Source organism: Erinaceus europaeus, chromosome 22 (assembly GCF_950295315.1).
Source record: "Erinaceus europaeus chromosome 22, mEriEur2.1, whole genome shotgun sequence".
NCBI lineage: Eukaryota > Metazoa > Chordata > Mammalia > Eulipotyphla > Erinaceidae > Erinaceus > Erinaceus europaeus.
Genome location: NC_080183.1, coordinates 16,385,921 through 16,406,231, shown reverse-complemented (window position 1 = coordinate 16,406,231; position 20,311 = coordinate 16,385,921). Strand labels below are relative to the sequence as shown.

At 51.2% G+C, this 20,311-nt stretch overlaps 1 protein-coding gene across 2 annotated transcripts in view; it reads right to left on the bottom strand.

Annotated features, from left to right (window-relative positions):
• The window catches only part of ADCK1 (aarF domain containing kinase 1), a 48,037-nt gene that overhangs the window by 25,422 nt on the left and 2,304 nt on the right, over positions 1-20,311 (bottom strand). The window contains exons 2-4 of one of the 2 annotated variants that reach the window (XM_060181348.1): positions 19,259-19,402; positions 18,878-18,961; positions 4,123-4,326 (exon numbers count right to left, since the gene is read on the bottom strand). In XM_060181348.1, coding sequence (XP_060037331.1) covers positions 4,123-4,326; positions 18,878-18,961; positions 19,259-19,393 — 423 coding nt within the window. In that variant the 5' untranslated portion in view covers positions 19,394-19,402. Of the gene's footprint in view, positions 1-4,122; positions 4,327-18,877; positions 18,962-19,258; positions 19,403-20,311 lie in introns of those variants that run through there. The other variant, XM_060181349.1, reaches the window with a different exon arrangement.

The window sequence follows — 20,311 nt, the reverse complement described above, 5'->3', positions numbered from 1 at the left end:
ACACTGGTCACCCAGCAAACGCCTCCTGCCCAGCCCAGCCCTCAGTTCCTCTCTGCCAGCCCCGGCCCCCAGTACTCCAATCCAGGGGCAACAAAAGGGAAAATATAAAAATTTAAAACAAAGTGTCGCTCTATTCAAGAGTCCGGTACCTCTCCTGCCCTCCTCACTCTGCAGAGCCCACGAGCATACTAAAGTCAGCATTGAGCCCCCTCCCATGTCTCGTCCATGTGTAGACTGCTGCCCCAAGCCCACTGCCCTGCCAGGACAGTCCCCACCCACTTGCCCATCCTCACCTGTCCATGCTTGCTCAGGAGGTTAGGCTGATTTAGAACCAACAGGAGTCATTCACACACACACACACTCACACTCACACACACACACTCTCACACAGACTCACACACTCACACAGACTCATACACACACAGAGACTCACACACACACTCACAGACTCACACACACACTCACAGACTCACACACACACACTCACACACACACAGACTTACACACACTCACACAGACTCACACACACTCACACACACACTCACACACTCACACACACACTAACACAGACACATACACAGACTCACACACTCACTCACACACACACTCACACACACACACTCACACACTCACACACACACTCACATAGACTCACACACACACTCAGACTCACACACACTCACACACACACTCACACACACACTCACACACACTCTCACACACTCACACACACACACTCACAGACACACACATACAGACTCACACTCACACACACAGACTCACACACTCACACACACACATTCACACTCACACACACACACACACACTCACACACACACAGACACACACTCACACACGCACACACACACACACACACACAAGGGCCAGCTCCTCAGCCCGGGCCACCCGTGACCCTCCAAGCCCTCTGTTGGGGGGGGTCTCCCATAGCCACAGATGCCACCCACCACTTCAGCCAGGCACAAAGCAGCCTCCACCTCATCCAGCTGCAGTCACCCTGCTGCCGCCTGAACCCAGGAAGCAGACGTCCCACAGATGCCATCCCTCAGCCCCGCTCCTGAGTCCAGAGCTCCCAGGATCAGACATCTTGGGGGTGCTGGGGCAGGGTGTTCCCCAAGACGTGACTCCGAAGAGGCCAGGGAGGAGGAGAAAGCAGAGTGAGTGACATGCCTCCGCCCTCCCGCCCACACCTTCCCACCTGCCCCCACTTCCCCACCCTCCGCCCACAGCCTGAGAAAGTGTCACCAGGGAACAAACGCATCTTCCCAGGAGGGCAGGGAGGGAAGGGGCGGCTTTGCTCTGTGCTAACTGCTGGGAGGTGGGGAGCCATAGGCTTTGTAGCTGGAGGGGCGCCCCCCAAATGTAACTGTGACCTTCAGCTCCTGCCTCAGAGGGCTCCAGGGCACCTCCATAAGGGGCCTGAAAAATGCAGGCACTGTCTCCCAGTCCCAGACAGGCCGGGCCAGCGAGGTAAGCACACGTGGTGGGCTTGGGCCTGGTCCCTCCCCTGCAACTCACCAGAGATATGTCAGCTGGGGGGGGGAGGGCAGAGCTGCCACCCACCTGCCCACGGAGGCACCCTGCACTGTTATTACAGCGCCTGGTGTCGGGTTAATTGGGGGATGACTCCTGTGCTAGAGGAAATGGAGGGACAGAGGAGGCTGGCAGGCTCGGCAGGAAGCACAGCCCCACACTGCCTGGTGCCCCCAGCCCGCACCCAGCTGCCCCCGCTGCTCACAGTGCTGACTCTGCTCCCCTTGCCCTCCGTCTCCCCCACTTTGAGGAGGTGCCCGGGTAGGGAGAGAACACACAGGGGCTTCTGGGCTCAGCAGCCTCAGAGTCAGATCCCCAGGCAGCCGGGCTCCACGGCATGACAGAGGCTCAACCCTGGGTCCTCACACTCAAGTGTGCACTCCACCAGCTGAGCTACCTCCCAGCCCGAGAACGACTATCTCGGCTCAAGGCACTTGCTAGCCTCCCAGGTTTGGCACTGCCAGCTGCAGTCTCAATGGGGGCCCAGTGCCAGCTGCCCCTCCAGCACACGATGGGTCCCCAAACCTGACCTTCTGAGGACCCCCTTCCACCCACCCTTCCAGCTACACTGTGTCCCCAGACTGGCTATAAGACGTAAAGGCTCGGGTGGCCGGGCAGTGGCGCAGCAAATTAAGCGCAGGTGGTGCAAAGCGCAAGGACCGGCGTAAGGATCCCAGTTCGAGCCCCCGGCTCCCCACCTGCAGGGGAGTCACTTCACAGGCGGTGAAGCAGGTCTGCAGGTGTCTGTCTTTCTCTCCCCCTCTCTGTCTTCCCCTCTGCTCTCAATTTCCTTCTGTCCTATCCAATAAAACAAGAAAAAAAAAAAAGATGGCCACCAGGAGCAACAATAACCCTGGAGGCAAAAAAGTAAAAAGAGAAGTAAAGGCTGTTTCATTCTCCAAATATATATAAATGTAAATAGAAATAGAATATAAATGTATATAAATATAAAATAAATATAATGTAAATATAAATAGACATGAATATAAATATAGAGAGACATAAATCTATCCATATTGGACCTAGGGCCTGTACTGTCTTAGCGTTTCACACCCCTTGCTCCCAGGGGCCTTCCAGGAAGAAGGGCTCCCACGTGGGCCCCTGCTCACAGTCACGCTGCCTTGTAAAAGAGAACAAAGGGGGGGAGTCGGGCTGTAGCGCAGCGGGTTAAGCGCAGGTGGCGCAAAGCACAAGGACCGGCATAAGGATCCCGGTTCAAACCCCGGCTCCCCATCTGCAGGGGAGTCGCTTCACAGGCGGTGAAGCAGGTCTGCAGGTGTCTGTCTTTCTCTCCCCCTCTCTGTCTTCCCCTCCTCTCTCCATTTCTCTCTGTCCTATCCAACATCAATAACAACAATAATAACTACAACAACAACAGAAAGAGCAACAAAAGGGAAAATAAATAAAATAAAATATTAAAAAAAAGAGAGAGAGAACAAAGGGGGTCGGGCGGGGGCGCACCTGGTTGAGCATACATGTCACCATGTGTAAGGAGCCAGGTTCAAGCCCCCAGCCCCCCCATGCAGGGGGCAAGCTTTGCAAGCAGTGCAGCAGGTCTGCAGGTGTCTCTCTTTCCCCATCTTCCCCTTTCCTCTTGATTTCTCTCTACCTCTGTCAAATAAATAAATAAATAAAAACAGTTTGGCTAATTCTCCAAGACCCTCAGCTACTAAGGAATCCCACATTAGCTGGGTGAGGGGCCACACGCACAAAACAGCACATGGCCGTCACCTAGAGGAGAGTCCCCGCCCGCCCCGGGCCGCTCCCTCATCTCTCAGCCAGTGGCGATGAGACTGTGACTCTGTGTGTCCAGCCCATGGGGAACTGGGCAGTTTATACCATCCTGAGGGAATCAATATTTGAGAGCCATTTCGGGATCCTGCAGATCCCAATGTCTCATTTTATGCCTGCCTTTTTCTTTTTAATTTCTTTATATATAAATATATATATATATATATATGATTTATTGATTTTCCTTTTTTGTCGCCCTTGTTTTTTTAATCATTGTTGTAGTTATAATTGTTATTGTTATTGATGTCGTCGTTGTTGGATAGGACAGAGAGAAATGGAGAAAGGAGGGGAAGACAGAGGGGGGAGAGAAAGACAGACACCTGCAGACCTGCTTCACCACTTGTGAAGCGACTCCCCTGCAGGTGGGGAACCGGGGGCTCGAACCGGGATCCTTCCACCAGTCCTTGTGCTTTGTGCCATGTGTGCTTAACACGCTGTGCTACCGCCCGACCCCCTTAATTTCTTTATATTATCCTTATTTATTGAATAGAGACCACCAGAAATCGCGATAAGGGGCTGGTAGAGAGGGAGAGAGACAGAGAGACACCTGCAGCCCTGCTTCACCACTCACAAAGCTTTCTCCCTGGAGGTGGGGACCAGGGGGCTCGAACCCGGGTCCTTGTGCATGGTAATGTGTGTTCAACCAGGTGCGCCACCACCCGGCCCCGCTTCCTACCTTTCTAAGGTGGTCTCCACAAGGCCCTAGTCCCCGCTGCCCTCCAGCAGAGGTGGGTGCCCCTACAGGACCCGCGCCCGCCCTCCCCGTCCCGCGCCTTGTACCTCCTGGCCCAGCTCCTCGCGGATGACCTGCTGGACCTCGGCCAGGCTGCTGCACGGGGCCTGGCTGTGCAGGGCACGCAGGGTGTGCGTGTACTCGGGGGGCAACAGGTAGTCCAGGGCGCCCAGGTGCTGGCCCACCTTGATGAAGGTGCCGCGGTTGGCACAGCACAGCTCCCGCAGGCGGCGGGCAGAGCGCAGGTGCACCTTCGGGAAGGAGAAGAGCGTGAGTGTGCAGGCTGGGTCCAGGGGGCCCCCCAGCCCTCCCTGCCCTGCTTCCCCAGAGTCCTGGTTTGATGCAACATCAAGTGACTGGTCTTATATATTATCATTATCTTTATTGGATAGACAGCCAGAAATTGAGAGGAAGGGGGAGGCAGATAGAGACTGACCTGCGGACCAGCTTCACCACTTGCAAAGCATTCCCCCTGCAGGTAGGGGCCAGGAGCGTGAACCCAGGTCCTTGGGCACTGTAACATGTCACTCAACCAGGTGCACCACCACCCGGCCCCTTTTCTATTTTATTTTTGATAGAGGGGGAGAGAGAGAGGGAGAGAGAGACAGAGACCTGCATGCAGCCCTGCTCCACCACCTATTGAAAAACCCCCCCCGGCACCACCTTTTCAGGTGGGGACTGGGGGCTTGAACTCGGATCCTCAAGCATGGTAACATCCCACCAGGGCTTTGTTCACTGGAGCTCTGAACCAGCCGACTCCACCACTCTGTCTTTTTTTAGAAAAAGGGGGAGAGACAGAGACCCTGCGGCACCATTCCACTGCCCGTGAAGCTTTCCCCTTGCATGATGCTCCCATGTGACGGTCAGAGGCTCAAACCCAGATCTTTGCTCACAACAGTGTGTGCTCTGCTGGGTGAACCATCTCCCCCAGGCCTAGAACTCGCTCACTCTCGCTCTCTCTTTCTCTCTTTCTCTCATTTATTTATTGATTGATTTACCAGAGCCCTGCTCAGCTCTGGTTTATGATGGTGCAGGGGACCGAACCTGGGACTTTGGAGCCTCAGGCATGAGAGTCTCTTTGCAGAACCATGATGCTGTCTCCCCCGCCCTGCCCCAGAACTCTCAATGGGCACATGTACAGGGGCTGCTGTACTGCACAGCTGGGGCTGTCAGTGAGAAACAGCTGGAAGAAAGGCTGATGGGTGAAGTGTGCTTGTCCTACGCGTTCCTCCACCTACAGGAAACACTCAGTGTGGAGGCGGCCATCAATATCGCTAGCGCTTTGTTTGTTTAATCAGCCAAAATAGCTGTCTGCCTTTCTTGATGTTCTAGTTGCCTTTGTCTTTCTGTCTGTGGTCCTGAGGCGACAGGGAAGGAGCCCAGAGCCGCCCGTCTGCAGGCTGCTCTACAGCTGAGCCACCTCCTTCTTCCCGGGGCTGTTTTTGCTTTCGGCATCACTAGGGCTTCACCGCTCCAGGCTGGCCTTTTCACTAGGAAGAGACTGGGTACTGACTGGGAGGGGTGGGCCAGTCCGGAGGAGGGCAACACTCCACTCACGGCCTTCTCCAAAGGGTGAGGTGACAGAAAGTCCCGAGAGCCAGACTGAGTCCTTGGGGCTCCCCATCAGAACTGAGTGACATCTCCAGTGGGGGGTCAGGATGTGTGGGAGACAGAGGGAAGAGACAGAGAGGAGTCCTCCCACTTGCAGGGGGAGGAGGGGACAGTCAGCAAGGCCCTGGGGTGCGGAAGCAGCAACAAATTAAAAAGAAAGAGAGTCAGGCAGTAGCACAGCAGGTTAAGCGCACGTGGTGCAAAGCGCAAGGACCGGCGTAAGGATCCCGGTTCGAGCCCCCGGCTCCCCACCTTCAGGGGAGTCACTTCACAGGCGGTGAAGTAGGTCTGCAGGTGTCTGTCTTTCTCTCCCCCTCTGTCTTCCCCTCCTCTCTCCATTTCTCTCTGTCCTATCCAACAACGATGAGATCAACAATAATAACTACAATAATAAAAAACAAGGGGCAACAAAAAGGGAATAAATAAATATTTAAAAAAAAAAAAAACAGGGCCCAGGCAGTAAGCACACATGGTGCCAAGCACAAGGACTGGTGCAAGGATCCCAGTTCGAGTCCCCAGCTCCCCACCTGCAGGGGAGTCGCTTCACAGGCGGTGAAGCAGGTCTGCAGGTGTCTGTCTTTCTCTCCCCCTCTGTCTTCCCCTCCTCTTTCCATTTCTCTCTGTCCTATACAACAACAACAGCAATGGCAACAAGGGCAACAACAGAGGCAACAAAATGGGGGGAAAAAATGGCCTTCACCAGCAGAGGACTCAGAGGGCAGGCGCAGGGCACCAGCGACAATCCTGGAGGCAAAGGAAGCGGGAGTCACATGACCCTGCAGCCACACTTCTGGGGAGCGGGAGGTGTGAGGGTCACACCTGGTGTGAGGGCTGTGAATGTCACCTGAACAGGTGACAGCCGTGTGCCTGGCGCACGCACACTGAGGAAGCTTTAATGTTGTGGTCTCAGTCTCCCTTCCCCCCCCCCCCCCCCCGCCTCCCAATTCTCTGCTTCTCTGACTCTGTCTAAAATAATAGTAAGTCAAATAATCCAGGCTTGCCTCTATGGTGGGCAACAACACCTCCTCCTCCCTCCCACCCAAACTTCACAAACATCCAAGTCTTGGGGTGGGGGTGGGGGGACATCAGACTGTTTCCAACGTAATTTAACAATGCCTGAGAACAAAGCTCAAAATAGTTATAACCACACAAACTATCCAGCACCAAAAAAAGATAAAATTGCAATGTCTGGTACTTCATCAGAAGACATAATTATCAGGCACGGGAAAGAGAAAGAGCAGATAATGTGAAGACGCAGCCACCAACCGAGCCCATCACAAACTGAAACCTGTGTGACGAACCCATCATGTCCTGGCCCAGGAGAGGGCATGATGGAGAAAGTGTCGGGTTCTTAAGCATGAGGTCCTGAGTTCAATCCCTGGCACCGCAGTGATGATGCCCTGGTTCTCTCTCCCTCTCCCTGTCCCTCTCCCTCCCCCTCTCCCTCTCCTCCCCGCTTGCCACTGAGAAGTAAATCTTTAAAGGAAACGACAAGTTACTAAAACAAGCAAAGCAGTGCAGTGCACAGCACAGTAACTTGCAGAGAACTCAAGCAAAAGGTCCCAAGTTGAATCCTGCGCGTGCTACAACAGAGCTCTGGCCTTCTCTCCGTTAACAAATGAACACATATTGTTGGGGGGGGGGGGATTGATCGTTCCTAGACTTCTGGGTCAACTTCTGGGCATTCTGATCTGCTCCATGCGCTAGAACTACACCATTTTCATTACTGCATTTTGTTGTTGTTGTTGTTGTTGTTATTTGTCTTTTTGGTTTTTTACCAGAGCAACTCTTGTTTATGGTGGTGTGGGGAATTGAACCTCAGACTTCTGAGCCTCAGGCATGAGCGTCTCTTTGCATAACCATTATACTATCTACCCTCAGCAGGGGCCCCCAGGTCCTCCTGCACAAAGAGCCCCCCACTTCTCTCCCCCCATACACACTCCACCAAGAGCCCAAGTGGGGGTGGGAGAAGACAGCTCAGCTGGGAAGGCAAGGACTAGGGAACAAACCCTGGCACCACATAGGAGTACAAAAGCACTAGGGGAAGCTCTGGTGCTGGGGGCTTGTCTGCCTGATGTTTGTTTTGTTTTGTTACCAGAGCCCTGCTCAGCTCTGGTTTAGGGTGGTATTGGAGATTAATCTTGGGACCTGGAAGCCTCAGTCAGAAAAAATCTTTCTGAAATAACCATGATGCTACCTCCCTGGCCCTGTCTGTCTGCCTGCCTGCCTGAAATAAAACTGAAAACTAGCCAGGCCAGAAGCAGTAAAAACTATGCATGCTTAAGGTCCCAGAGATAAAACAAATAAATTAAAATTGGAAGGGGGGGAAAGAGTCGTAATAGGGTGGTCTGGGAGGTGGCGCAGCGATAAAGCTTTGGACTCTCAAGCACGAGGTCCCAAGTTCGACCCCCGGTAGCACATGTGCCAGAGTGATGTCTGATTCTTTCTCTCTCCTCCTATCTTTCTCATAAACAAAATCTTTTTAAAAAGTCGTGATAGGAATGGTTCAGGCAGCAAACCATCCATACTGAGGCCAAGTAGCTGGACAAGCCCTGGATCTCGGGTCTCCACAGAACCCTCTCCAGGTCTGCAAAGGCTGGGCCAAGCATGGAGGAACCACAGAAGTGTGGGGTTCAGCTCTAAGTCTGCAGAGAAAAGGCAGAGGGAGATAGAGACAGAGACCCACAGCACTGCTCCATCACTCTTGAAGCTCCCCCCGTCTTTTTTTTTTTAATGAATTGGGGGATTAATGGTTTACAGTTGACAGCAAAACACAATAGTTTGTACATGCATAACGTTTTCCGCATCACAATTCAACCCCCACTAGGTCCTCCTCTGCAGCCATGTTCCAGGACCTGAACCCTCCCCCCACCCCCAGTCTTTCACTTTGCTGCCGGACACCAACTCCAGTCCAGGTGCTGCTCAGTGATTTCCCTTCTGACCTTGTTTTTCTTTCTTTTTTTATTAATATTTATTTATTTCCTTTTGTTGCCCTTGTTTTATTGTTGTAGTTATTATTGTTGTTATTGATGTTATCGTTGTTGGATAGGACAGAGAGAAACAGAGAGAGGAGGGGAAGACAGAGGGGGGAGAGAAAGACAGACATCTGCAGACCTGCTTCACTGCCTGTGAAGCGACCCCCTGCAGGTGGGGAGCTGGGGGCTCGAACCGGGATCCTTCAGCTTTGTGCCACATGCGCTTAACCCGCTGTGCTACCGCCCAACTCCCTGATCTTGTTTTTCAACTTCTGTGAGTGAGATCGTCCCACAGTCATCCTTTTGTTTATGACTGAACTCACTTAATATGATTCCTTCAAGCTCCAGCCAGGATCCAGCCCCACACCCAGCCAGGTCTCTGTGCATAGTGACTGAGGTGTGTGCCACCCCCCCCCGCCGGAACCCAGAAGAAAAGGTTTTAAATCCAGTCAGGAGCAGCTCAGATGTTGGGCCCATCCAGCCCCTGACTTACTGCCTCCTCTCAGGAAATCCGGAACAGACTGTCTCTGCTTTGTGGGCTAGTTGGTTTGCAAAGCGAGATGTTCACAGGGTCACCGACGTCGCAGCCGTTGCCCAGCAGAGGTCACTGCTCTAGAGGGAGCCTAACTGCCCAGGCCCAGGTGAAGTCTCCCCACAAGCAGTGACACAGGAGCTGAGCCCTCGCTCCCTCGCTCGGTCACTGACAGCTCAGCCAGAGTCTCCAGCTGTTTTCCCGACCTCTGGCAACTGAGAGCAGACTTCTGTGGCCCGGGACGGGTTCCAAACGGAGGTTCTTGTTTCCAAAAAGGCCACCCTACAAAGACAGTTGCAGGAGAGGGCATCTGGGGAGGGCAGCTGCCGGGTGGCTGAGGAAGCTGGATGAATAAAACATGCCGCCCGGCTGCCAGGGATACTGGCATTTTAATCAGGAGCAGAGCTTTTAAGCCAAAGGAATTCATCTCTAATGGCGGAATTACAAGCATCGCAATGATGTCGGAAGGTATTAAGCAAAGCAAACAGGCCGGCAGCCCTGAAATCCCAATAAGGAAGCAGATGTGAGTGTGTGAGGCCTCAGCAAACAGCATCTATCCCGCAAATAAAGGGGAATTAATACTATTATTACGGGCGACTTGTGGTTCGGCCCGCCCGTGACCGAGCTGCCACCACTCGGACAAAGCCACCGGCCCCGGGAGCCCAGGACACGCACTCTCTGGTCTGGGAAGCCTCCACGTGGGAGCACAGCTCTGCCAGCAAAACTGAAGCGAACCCTTCCCTCCCATCTGCCTCTGAACGGCCTGTGGAGAAGACACATAATTAATTTGTTCTCGGCAGTTTGCTCTATGGCTGGAAGAGTGATGGCATTTCTGGAATGGCAATTAGAAAAAGGAAAGAAAAAAAAAAAGCTGTTGTGAGGCCGCACTGGAAATGCGCTCTGGAGAGCTTCCCCGCCCTGATATGCCACCAGCCAGGTATGCACAGGACTCCTGTCACTCCTACAGGGCCTCAAAGTCTGGGGGACTGGTAGGAAGATACCTCCCCCAAAAAAGTAAATATACAAAAATGAAATAAAAATCAAGAGAGATTCAGAAGAAGAAGTCGAGCTCCAACTTGAGAAGAAGCAACAGATGCCAAGCTCCGGTGAGACGTGATTCACTCGGGAAAGAGCGACGGGGCTCTTGTGAACGTTACTCGCTGTGACAGTTACAGGGAAATCGTGTTTATTATTTATTTCTCTGTTGTCACTAGGGCTTCCAACTAGGGCTGCAAGCGTGTGTGAGCCTACCCTTCCTGGCGAGCTTTCCCTTTTTTTTTTCCAGAGAGGGAGTGAGACAGAGAGGAAGAGAGAGACAGAGAGAGAGGAGAGACCACCTCACTACTCCCCCACCTGTGAAGTTTCCCCTTTGCCAAAATGTTCCCATGTGGCACTGAAGGCTCGAACTGGGTCATCACCAGGTGAATCATCTCCCAGCACCAAACATGAACACTTTAAAAAAAAATATATTAGAGGGGCCAGGTGGTGGTGCACCTGGTTGAGTGCACATGTTACAGTGTGCAAGGACCCACGTTCGGGCCCCCAGTCCCCACCTGCAGGGGGAAAGCTTTGCAAGTCGGTAAAGCAGGGCTGCAGGTGTCTCTCTGTCTCTTCCTCTCTCTTCCCCCTTCCCTCTTGATTTCTGGCTGTCTCTATTCAATAAATAAAGATTAAAATTTTTTTTAATTATTAGAGGCGCAGCGGGATAAGCGCACATGGCGCAAAGCACAAGGACCGGCACAAGGATCCCGGTTCCCCACCTACAGGGGGGTCACTTCACAAGCAGTGAAGAAGGTCTGCAGGTGTCTTTCTCTCCCTCTCTCTATCTCCCCCACCCCTCTCAATCTCTCACTGTCCTATCAAATAAAATAGAAAAAAAAAAAAAAAACAGTGGATTCGTAGTGCAATAACCAGCAATAACCCTGGAGGCACTAAAAAAAAAAAAGTTATTAGACATGAAGGTAAAAACTACAGGTGAAACGCCAGTGTTTCTGAGCAAAAATACAGAGAGATGTGAGAACTGTGATGGCAAACCTCAGAGCTTGGTGTTAAGGAGGTAGATAGTTCTATCTATAGTTGTATAGTTATATATAATGTATACAATATATTGTATCTATAGTTATATAGTTATAGATAGTTATATAAGTAGATAGTTCCTTATATCAGTCCTCCTGTTTTTCTTGTCGTCTTTCTTTTCTCTTTAACTTTAAAAAAAAATTATTGGAGCTGAGGACGTAACGGTTCTGCAAAAGATTTTCATGACTGAGGCTCTGAGGTCCCAGGTTCAACCCCCAGCACCACCATCAGCCAAAGCTGAGCAGGGCTCACTCTCTCTCTCCCACCCACTGCCCCATTGAAATAAAATAAATAAGAATATTTTGAATTTTATGTATGCATTATCTTATATAGAAACAGAGAGAAGCTGAGAGGGGAGAGGCAGAGAAACTTGCACTGTTGGGGGTCGGGCGGTGGCGCAGTGGGTTAAGCGCATGTGGCGCAAAGCGCAGGGACCGGCGTAAGGATCCTGGTTCGAGCCCCCGGCTCCCCACCTGCAGGGGAGTCGCTTCACAGGCGGTGAAGCAGGTCTGCAGGTGTCTTTCTCTCCCCTTCTCTGTCTTCCCCTCCTCTCTCCATTTCTCTCTGTCCTATCCAACAACGAATTGCGTCAACAAGGGCAATAATAATAGCCACAACGAAGCTGCAACAAAAAAGGGGGAAAAAAAAAAAGAAAAGAAACTTGCACTGCTTCATCACTTGTAGGTAGGGACCAGGGACTTGAACCCAGACCCTTCTGCACAGTAACAGTATTATGTTTGTAGTTTATGGAGTCTTGCCAAAACTTCAAGGTCTATCTTTTATCTCTCTGAGTACAATGAGTATAGCTGTTTTAGAGTCCATGCCTAAATCAAATCTGTGATATCGCTGTATCTGATTCTGTTATTCCTGCTGGTTTTTTGTTTGCTTGTTTGTTTGTTTGTTTGTTTTGCCACCAGCACTATCACTGGGGCACAGGGCCTGCATGGTTAATCTACTACTCCCAGAAACTTAATGTTTCTTCTTTTCTTTTATTTGATAGGACAGAAAGAAATTGAGAGGGGAGGGATAGACAGAGAGAGAGAGGTGGAACTGAGAGACACTTGTACACATCCTTCACTGCTTGTGCAACTCTCTTTCTCTCTCCGTATCTCTCTCCCCCTTCCCTCTCAATGTCTGTCTCTCTATAAAATAAAGAAAAATGAAAATATAGCCAGCAAGTATGGTGGATTCGTCTTGCAGGCACCGAGCCCCAGAGATAACCCTGGTGGCCATGAAAAAAAAAAATTCAAGAGAGCGTCAAGAGAACTCACCTGGACGGTGCGTGGCTCTGACATGTGAAGCACCCAGGCACGAACCCGGCCCCCACTGCATGGGAGGAAGCATCCATGGGTGCTGTGGGTGGGCTCGTGCTCACTCATTCTCTCTCTCTCTCTCTCTCTCTCTCTCTCTGCCCCTTCTCTGTCTTTCTCAAAAAATCAGCCAGGAATGGTGAAGTCCCAGGAACAACAAAAATATAAGAGCCACCCAGACACGGCATCCTGGGCCAGGTACAGGCTGCAGTACTGGGTCACCGGCAAGTCTATGGTAGCTTGGCTTTGCATGGTCCGCCTGCACCCCATGGTGACGCCAGTCTTGGGGGGAAGCCAAGGAGGAGTTAGCCACGCCATATCTCCACCAGGGTCCCCGCTAATGGGAACAGACCCTCCAGGCCTCTCCCCAGAGCACCCCAAGGTCTGAGAGCCCTGTTTCCACAGGGATGTGCCCGTTCAGGAAGGCCTGGGGTGGGAGTGGGGGATCAGTCAGCCGTGGGGATTGGCACTGCAACCCTCAGGAAGGGCGGGGTGCCCAGGAGCCCCTGGGCGCAGCTGTACAGCCTGGCTCCCTGCTCCAGAGCAGATCAGATGCAGGGATGATCGCAGTGGCTCCGGAGCCCGCGAGCCCTGGGGGTGCAGGCACCAAGCCCCAGCAATAACCTTGGAGGCAAAAACAAAACAAAACAAAAAACACTCAAACCACTGAGGGAGGCTGCCCGGCTCCAGCTCCTTCAAGCCCGACAAGCAAACGGTGCACTAAAGGGATCACATGATCGCTAAAATGATAAGGAGACGGGGCCAGCCGGTGGCTCACCTGGTAAAGCGCGCGTGCTACCGTGTACAAGGACCTGGGTTTGAGCCCCAAGCTACCCAATGAGAGCGCCTGCAGAGGGGAGGGGGTGGTCAGGAACAGAACAGTGGTGCAGCCTCTGCTTCTCTCCGCTCTGTCTCACAACCTCTGTCCTGGAGGAAGAACCAAGAATAACCCGCCAGGAAAGGTGGAGTCGTGCAGGCACTTGGTTCCAGCAATAACCCTGGTGACCAGCCAATTCAAATAATGGCTGGATCGAATAGCGCACCTTACACTGCTGTCATTTTTTAAAATATTTTATTTATTATAACGAGAGAGAGATATACAGACAGACCGAGCCCTGCTCAGCTCTGGTCCCCGGTCCCCACCTACAAGGGGGGCGTTTCCTAAGTGCTGAAGCAGGGCTGTGGGTGCCTCTTTGTCTCTCTCCCTCTCTATCTCCTCCCCTCAGCTTCTCTCTGTCTCTATCAAATAATAAATAATTTTTATTCCTTATTTATTCCCTTTTGTTGCCCTTGTAGTTTTATTGTTTGTTATTATTGTTGTCGTCATTGTTGGATAGGACAGAGAGAAATGGAGAGAGGAGGGGAAGACAGAGAGGGGGAGAGAAAGACAGACACCTGCAGACCTGCTTCACCGCCTGTGAAGTGACTCCCCTGCAGGTGGGGAGCCGGGGGCTCGAACCGGGATCCTCACATCGGTCCTTGCGGTTTGTGCCATCTGCGCTTAACCCGCTGCGCTACTGCCCGACTCTCAATAGATAATTTTTTTTAAAAAAGGATGAAAGACAGGGAGGGACAGAAAGGCGGGGGGGGGGGGAATCACAGCACCAGCCCACCACTTACGAAACTTCCCTCTGCAAGGTGAACCAGGTCCTTGTTTGGGAAGATGTGCTCTGACAGCTGAGCCACCTTCAAACCTCTAGACTTTTTTTTTTTTTTTTGCCACCCAGATTCTTTGCTGGGCCTAGTGCCTATGACTTCACCATTCCCAGAAGGCATTCCCCCCCCTTGCTCTCTCCCTCACTCTCTCTCTCTCTTCACAGAAGTAGAGACAGAAAACAGTAGAGAGAGAAAAAGAAAGGACAGGCAGAAACTGCAAGGGGTGAAAATGATGCAGGAACTTTGCTTCGAAATATTTCAAAAAAAAAAAAAAAGGGAAAAGAAGTCAGGAGTCAGGTGGTGGCGCAGCAGGTTAAGCGACGGTGGCGCAAAGCACAAGGACCGGCGTAAGGATCCCAGTTCGAGCCCCCGGCTCCCCACCAATAAGCTTTCACCGATAAGCACGCAAAGCCAGGATATTTATTTAACTCTATGAAAGCCCCTGCTATACTTGCATGTATGGAAAAAAATACCAATTTAGAAGCAGCGTAAGTGACACGGCATTAGGCTACTTGATTACAGTAGATGTGATAGTAGGAAATCCACATAAAACCCACATAAATTGACGAGAAACGGAGCGTGCCATTTTGACAGTGGCAGACTTGACTTCCACTATGAGTCTAAAGCCTACTGCGTTTAAAATGACAGCGGCCCAGGCATGCCACTTGGGTGACTGTGTACCAATCAGTCTTTCCAAGGAAGAAAAAGCAGAGTGAACTGAGACTGGGATTGGTATATTGCGCCAAAGCAAAAGGATTCTGGTGAGGGAGGGGATGCGGGTGCTGGGGGGCAGGGGAGGGGCATGAAGGCAGAAAAGACCTCAGTTAGGGGTGAGTGTTCACAGACACACATCTTGGGGAAGTGGGGGGATGAGGAGTTGTACCCCGCCAGCAACAGCTGTCCTAGGACTTAGTATCCCCCTCAACAAACTGATTTAGGAAAAAAAAAAAATTCTTCCCATAGTTTCAGCATATTTTTTTTTCAAATTTTCCTGCACAGATGGAAGCATGGTACAACAGCTCATTACTTCCAATAAACACTAACTTTTAATGCTTCAGACAAGACAGTATCTTAAGACTTAAAATGTATTGCAGAATGTGTTGAGACTCGAAAACCCAAACAAATTCTTAGGTTTTTTTTTTTTTTTTTTTTAGACAGAATAAAAATAACTGATCTTGGGGTCAGGTGATGGCAGCACCTGGTTGAGTACACAAGGACCCGGGTTCAAGCCCCAGTGCCCACCTGCATGGGGAAAGCTTCACAAGCGTGAAGCAATGCTGCAGCTCTTTCTCTCTCTCTCTCTCTCCCTCTTCCCCTCTTGCCTCTAGATTTCTCTGTCTCTATCCAATAAATAAACAAAAATTATTAAATTGACCTCAAAAAAATTTGTAAATTAAAATATGTGTGTGTATTCTGAATAAAAACAGGGCCAGGAAGGCAACTCAGCATTATTGCACTTAAATTAAGTCCTGAGTTCAGCCCCTAGAACCATATTAAAAAGAAATTCATACAAACCTCAGCTCAGGAGGGGGCAGTGGCGACAGGGCTGGACTGTAGGTGTGAGGTCCTGGGTTCGATCCCCGGAAGTGAATATGCCCATGTGATGTTCTGGTCCCCCATCTCTCTCTCTACCTCTACCTCTCTCTCTCTCATTCCCCAGAAGTAAATGTGCCAGTGATGGTGCCCTGGTATTTCATCTCTCTCTCTCTCTCTCTTTCATTCCCCAGAAGTAAATGTGCCAGTGACGGTGCCCTGGTATTTCATGTCTCTCTCCCTCACTGATGAATACGTAATTCTTTTTTTAAGCCACTGGCAGAATGCTAGTAATTTCTCAAGTGAAAGGCCAGGCCAGAGGGCTTCACTGGTCTCTCTATTTTTGCTCATGGTCAAAACGTCAATAACGAATAGCTTTTTAAAAAAAAACAATTGATCAGTGACTTTTTGTTGTTGCTTTGTTTTTGTTTTTTGCCTCCAGGGTTATCGATGGAGCTTGGTACCTGCACCACAAAACCACTGCTCCTGGGGACCATCTTTTTTATTATTTCCTTTTGTTGCCCTTGTTGTTTTATTGTTTTACTTATCAATAATAACACTGATGTCGTTGTTGCTGGATAGGACAGAGAGAAATGGAGAGAGGAGGGGAAGACAGAGAGGGGGAGAGAAAGACAGACACCTGCAGACCTGCTTCACCGCCTGTGAAGAGACTCCCCTGCAGGTGGGGAGCCGGGGGCTCAACTGGGATCCTTAGGCTGGTCCTTGTGCTTTGCGCCACGTGTGCTTAACCTGCTGCGCAACCACCAGACTCCCTTTTTTTTTTTTTTTTTAAATACCAGAGCACTGCTCAACTCTGGCTTTTGCTGGTACAGGGGATTGAACCTGAGCCTTCTGAGCCTCAGGCATGAGAGTCTCTTTGCAAAACCATTATGCTATCTCCCCTGCCCTGATTAGTGATTTCTTTTTTTTTGCCTCCAGGGTTATCACTGGGGCTCGGTGTCTGCACTTCTAATCCACTGCTCCTGGAGAAGGCTATTTTTTCCCCTTTTGTTGTCCTTGTTGTTTATCGTTGTTGTTGTTATTGCCGCCACTGTTGTTGGATAGGACAGAGAGAAATAGAACGAGGAGGGAAAAGACAGAGAGGGGGAGAGAAAGATAGACACCTGCAGACCTGCTTCACCACCTGTGAAAGCGACCCCCCCCTGCAGATGGGGAGCCAGGGGCTCGAACTGGGATCCTTAAGCCAGTCCTTGCGCTTGGCACCATGTGCGCTTAACCCGCTGTGCCACCGCCCGACCCCCCTGATTAGTGATTTCATCCACTGACAACGACTGAGAAGAGCACTGGGAAGTGGAGGGTTTGAGCTGAGCCCAGAAGACGGGTGAGAAATTACTGAAAGGAGCCAAGCGGTGGTACACCCAGTGGAGCGCCAGGCCCCAGGTTCAAGCCCCCAGTCTCCACCTGCGGGGGTGGGGGAGCTCTGTGAGTGGGAATCCGGGCTCCAGGAGGCTTTCCTTGGCTGCTCTCTCCCTCACTGTCTCTTCCTATTCCTCTATTGTTCCTTATTATCAAAAAAGGAACAAAGAGCGAGAACGACCATCAGGGCGAGGAGAGCCGCTGTGCAGGCTGAGTCCCAGCAATAACCCTGATGGCGGAAACCAACGGCCTCTCCACCGGGCGAGGGGCCTGGCTGCGCAGGGACTCAGCTGCCAACATCCACACTGGACCCCGAGTCCCACCTGCATCCGCACAAGGGCCTGGCCGGTGCCTCCGTCCGGGGGCATCCCGGGGGCATCTGCACGAGCGGCCCTGCTGGCAGGGGTGCAGTCAGCCTCCTTCACCCCGGCTCTGGCCACGGAGCAGCCGGGGAGCGGCAGAGTGACTCCGCGTCCACCTCCATTGCCCTGGGGCACCCTGGCACCCCAGAAGCACACACCGGTCTCCCCACCGTGCCTGGGAGACTCATAAGTTGGGACCCGGAGACCCAGTTTGAAGCCAGCCTGGCAGCCCAGCCCACGGGCAAGGGGTCACAGCCAGGCGAAGGGGCTCTGTCCGTCCCTCCCGCTGCTTCCCGGGAGCCCCCCTGTCTGCAGAACCATGGCCAGAAAGGAGGTTTGGGTGTTGGGAAGTGGATGTAATCAGCATACGGCTGACGGAATTAGCAAGCTGACCAGTGCTCTGGCATCTCTGTATCTCTACTAAAATAAACAAAAAATATTTTAAACAAAAGACTCATGGCTCTATGGGCATCATGACTAGCCTATCTCTGCCCCACTGTCTATTCTGCTGTACCCAAATAACCACAAGGTAACAAACTCCCCGTTTGTTGTGGTCCAGGGGGATGGTGTAGTGGATAAAGCACTGGACTCTCAAGCAGGAGGACCCGAGTTCAGTTCCTGGCTGCACATGTACCAGAGTGATGTCAGGTTCTTTCTCTCCTAGCTTTCTCATAAATAAATAAATAAATAAATAAATAAATCTTTAAAAAAATAATAATAATAGTGGTCCAGGAGGTGGTGCAGTGAATAAAGCACTTGACTCTCAAGCATGAGGTCCTGAGTTCAAGCCCTGGCAGCACATGTACCAGAGTGATGTCTGGTTCTTTCTCTCTCTCCTATCTTTCTCATCAATCAATAAATAAAATCTTTAAAATAATAATAATAATAAAGTCCCTTTTATTAAACCCCCAGCTCCAAACGCACTTATGTTTTGTTTTTTAATTACTGGGGGGGGGCACTCAGTTGAGAGTACAAGTTACAATACACATGGACCCAGGTTCAAGCTCCCAGTCCCCACCTCCAGAGGGCAACAAGCTTCATGAACAGTGGAGCACAGCAGCAGGTGTCTCTCGCCCCACTCTGCTCCACTTCTCTGTCTCTAGCCAATCAATAAGTTGATTTAAAAATCATCTTCTTATTGCAACTAAGTAAAACTCTCTAGGGTCAGGGAGAGGGTTCAGGTCACGCAGCAGGATGGCAGAGGACCCAGTGGGGGCTCATCAACTGTTACATAGAAAACTGAGTATTGTTACACATGTACAGACCACTGTATTTTGCTGTTGACTATAAAGCATTAATACTCCAATAAAGACATTAAAAAAAAATTTTTTTAATTAAAAATCACCTTCTCTAGGAAGGAACTTACTTACCTGTGACTGGAGCTGTGCGTACTCTTCCGAACCATAGGGGACTCCCCGCAGGGACGTGAGGTAGTCATAGCTGATGGCGGCTGTCTGAAGACAAGACCTAAATATTTACTTTTTCCCTCACCCTACAATCTTGTTGATCGTTATGAAATCAATTAAAAAAGAACTTTTTTCCTTCTTTTTTTCTCCTCCAGAGTCATCGCTGGGACTAGGTGCCTGCACTGTGTATTCACTGCTCCTGGCAACCGGACAGGACAGAGAGAAATTGAGAGGGGAGGGAGAGGGAGAGAGGGAGAGAAAGAGACACCTGCAGACCTGCCTGCCGCGTGGACGCGGGCCTGTGACCGTGGGGTCCCCAGCTTCCCCCACGCGAGGAAGACCTACCGTGGCCACAGCTCTGCCCACCCTGACGGCGCCGAAGTCACTGGGGTCCAGATACTTGTTGCCGTAGAGGCAGATGCCAGAGGCGGCCAGAGCCACGCTGGCCCAGGACAGCAGCTTCACGCTCCTCCTGGCCATGTCCCAGCTCTGCACAGGGAGAGAGAGGTGGTGAAACTGAGGAGCTTCACAAAGCATTACGACAGCTCCCCCTGCTCCACCCCGCATTCCTGATAATATGGCCTAGCTACATAAACACTGTTTTGCCTGAAAGATCCCCACCCATTCCATTGCTTTGATCTATCTTCTTTCTACCCTCAAGACCCTCCCTGCCTGCAGGGTATTATAATCCTACCAGTTAAAACAGGGAGACAGGCAGTAGCGCAGGGGTTCAGCACACGTGGTGCAAAGCACAAGGACCAGCGGAAGGATCCCAGTTTAAGCCCCCGGCTCCCCACCAGCAGGGGAATCACTTCACAGGCGGTGAAGCAGGTCTGCAGGTGTCTGTCTTTCTCTCCCCCTCTGTCTTCCCCTCCTCTCTCCATTTCTCTCTGTCCTATCCAGCAACAGTAATGGCAACAATAAAAATAACAAAGGCAGCAACAAAATGGGAAAATGGCCTCCAGGAGCAGTGGGCTTGTGCAGGCACTGAACCCCAGCGATAACCATGGAGGCAAAAAAAAAAAAAGAAAAAAAGGATTTATTTTGTTATGCCCCGAAGTTTGAGTCCCGATCTCACGCAAAGACCAGAATCACATGCAATAGCAAGAGCCTTTATTAGCAAGCTTAAGCTTGGGCTGCCGACACCCTTCTACACAAGGGGAGAGTCTGCGACCCTGATCACTTTTTTTTTTAATTAATTTATTTATTTATTTACTCATGAGAGAGATAGGAGGAGAGAAAGAACCAGACATCATTCTGGTACATGTGCTGCCGGGGATCGAACTCAGGACCTCGTGGTTGAGAATCCAGTGCTTTCTCCACTGTGTCACCTCCCGGACCACGACCCTGATCACTTTTTATCCCACCTTTTTATATTTATCACAGGGTGGGTACAGG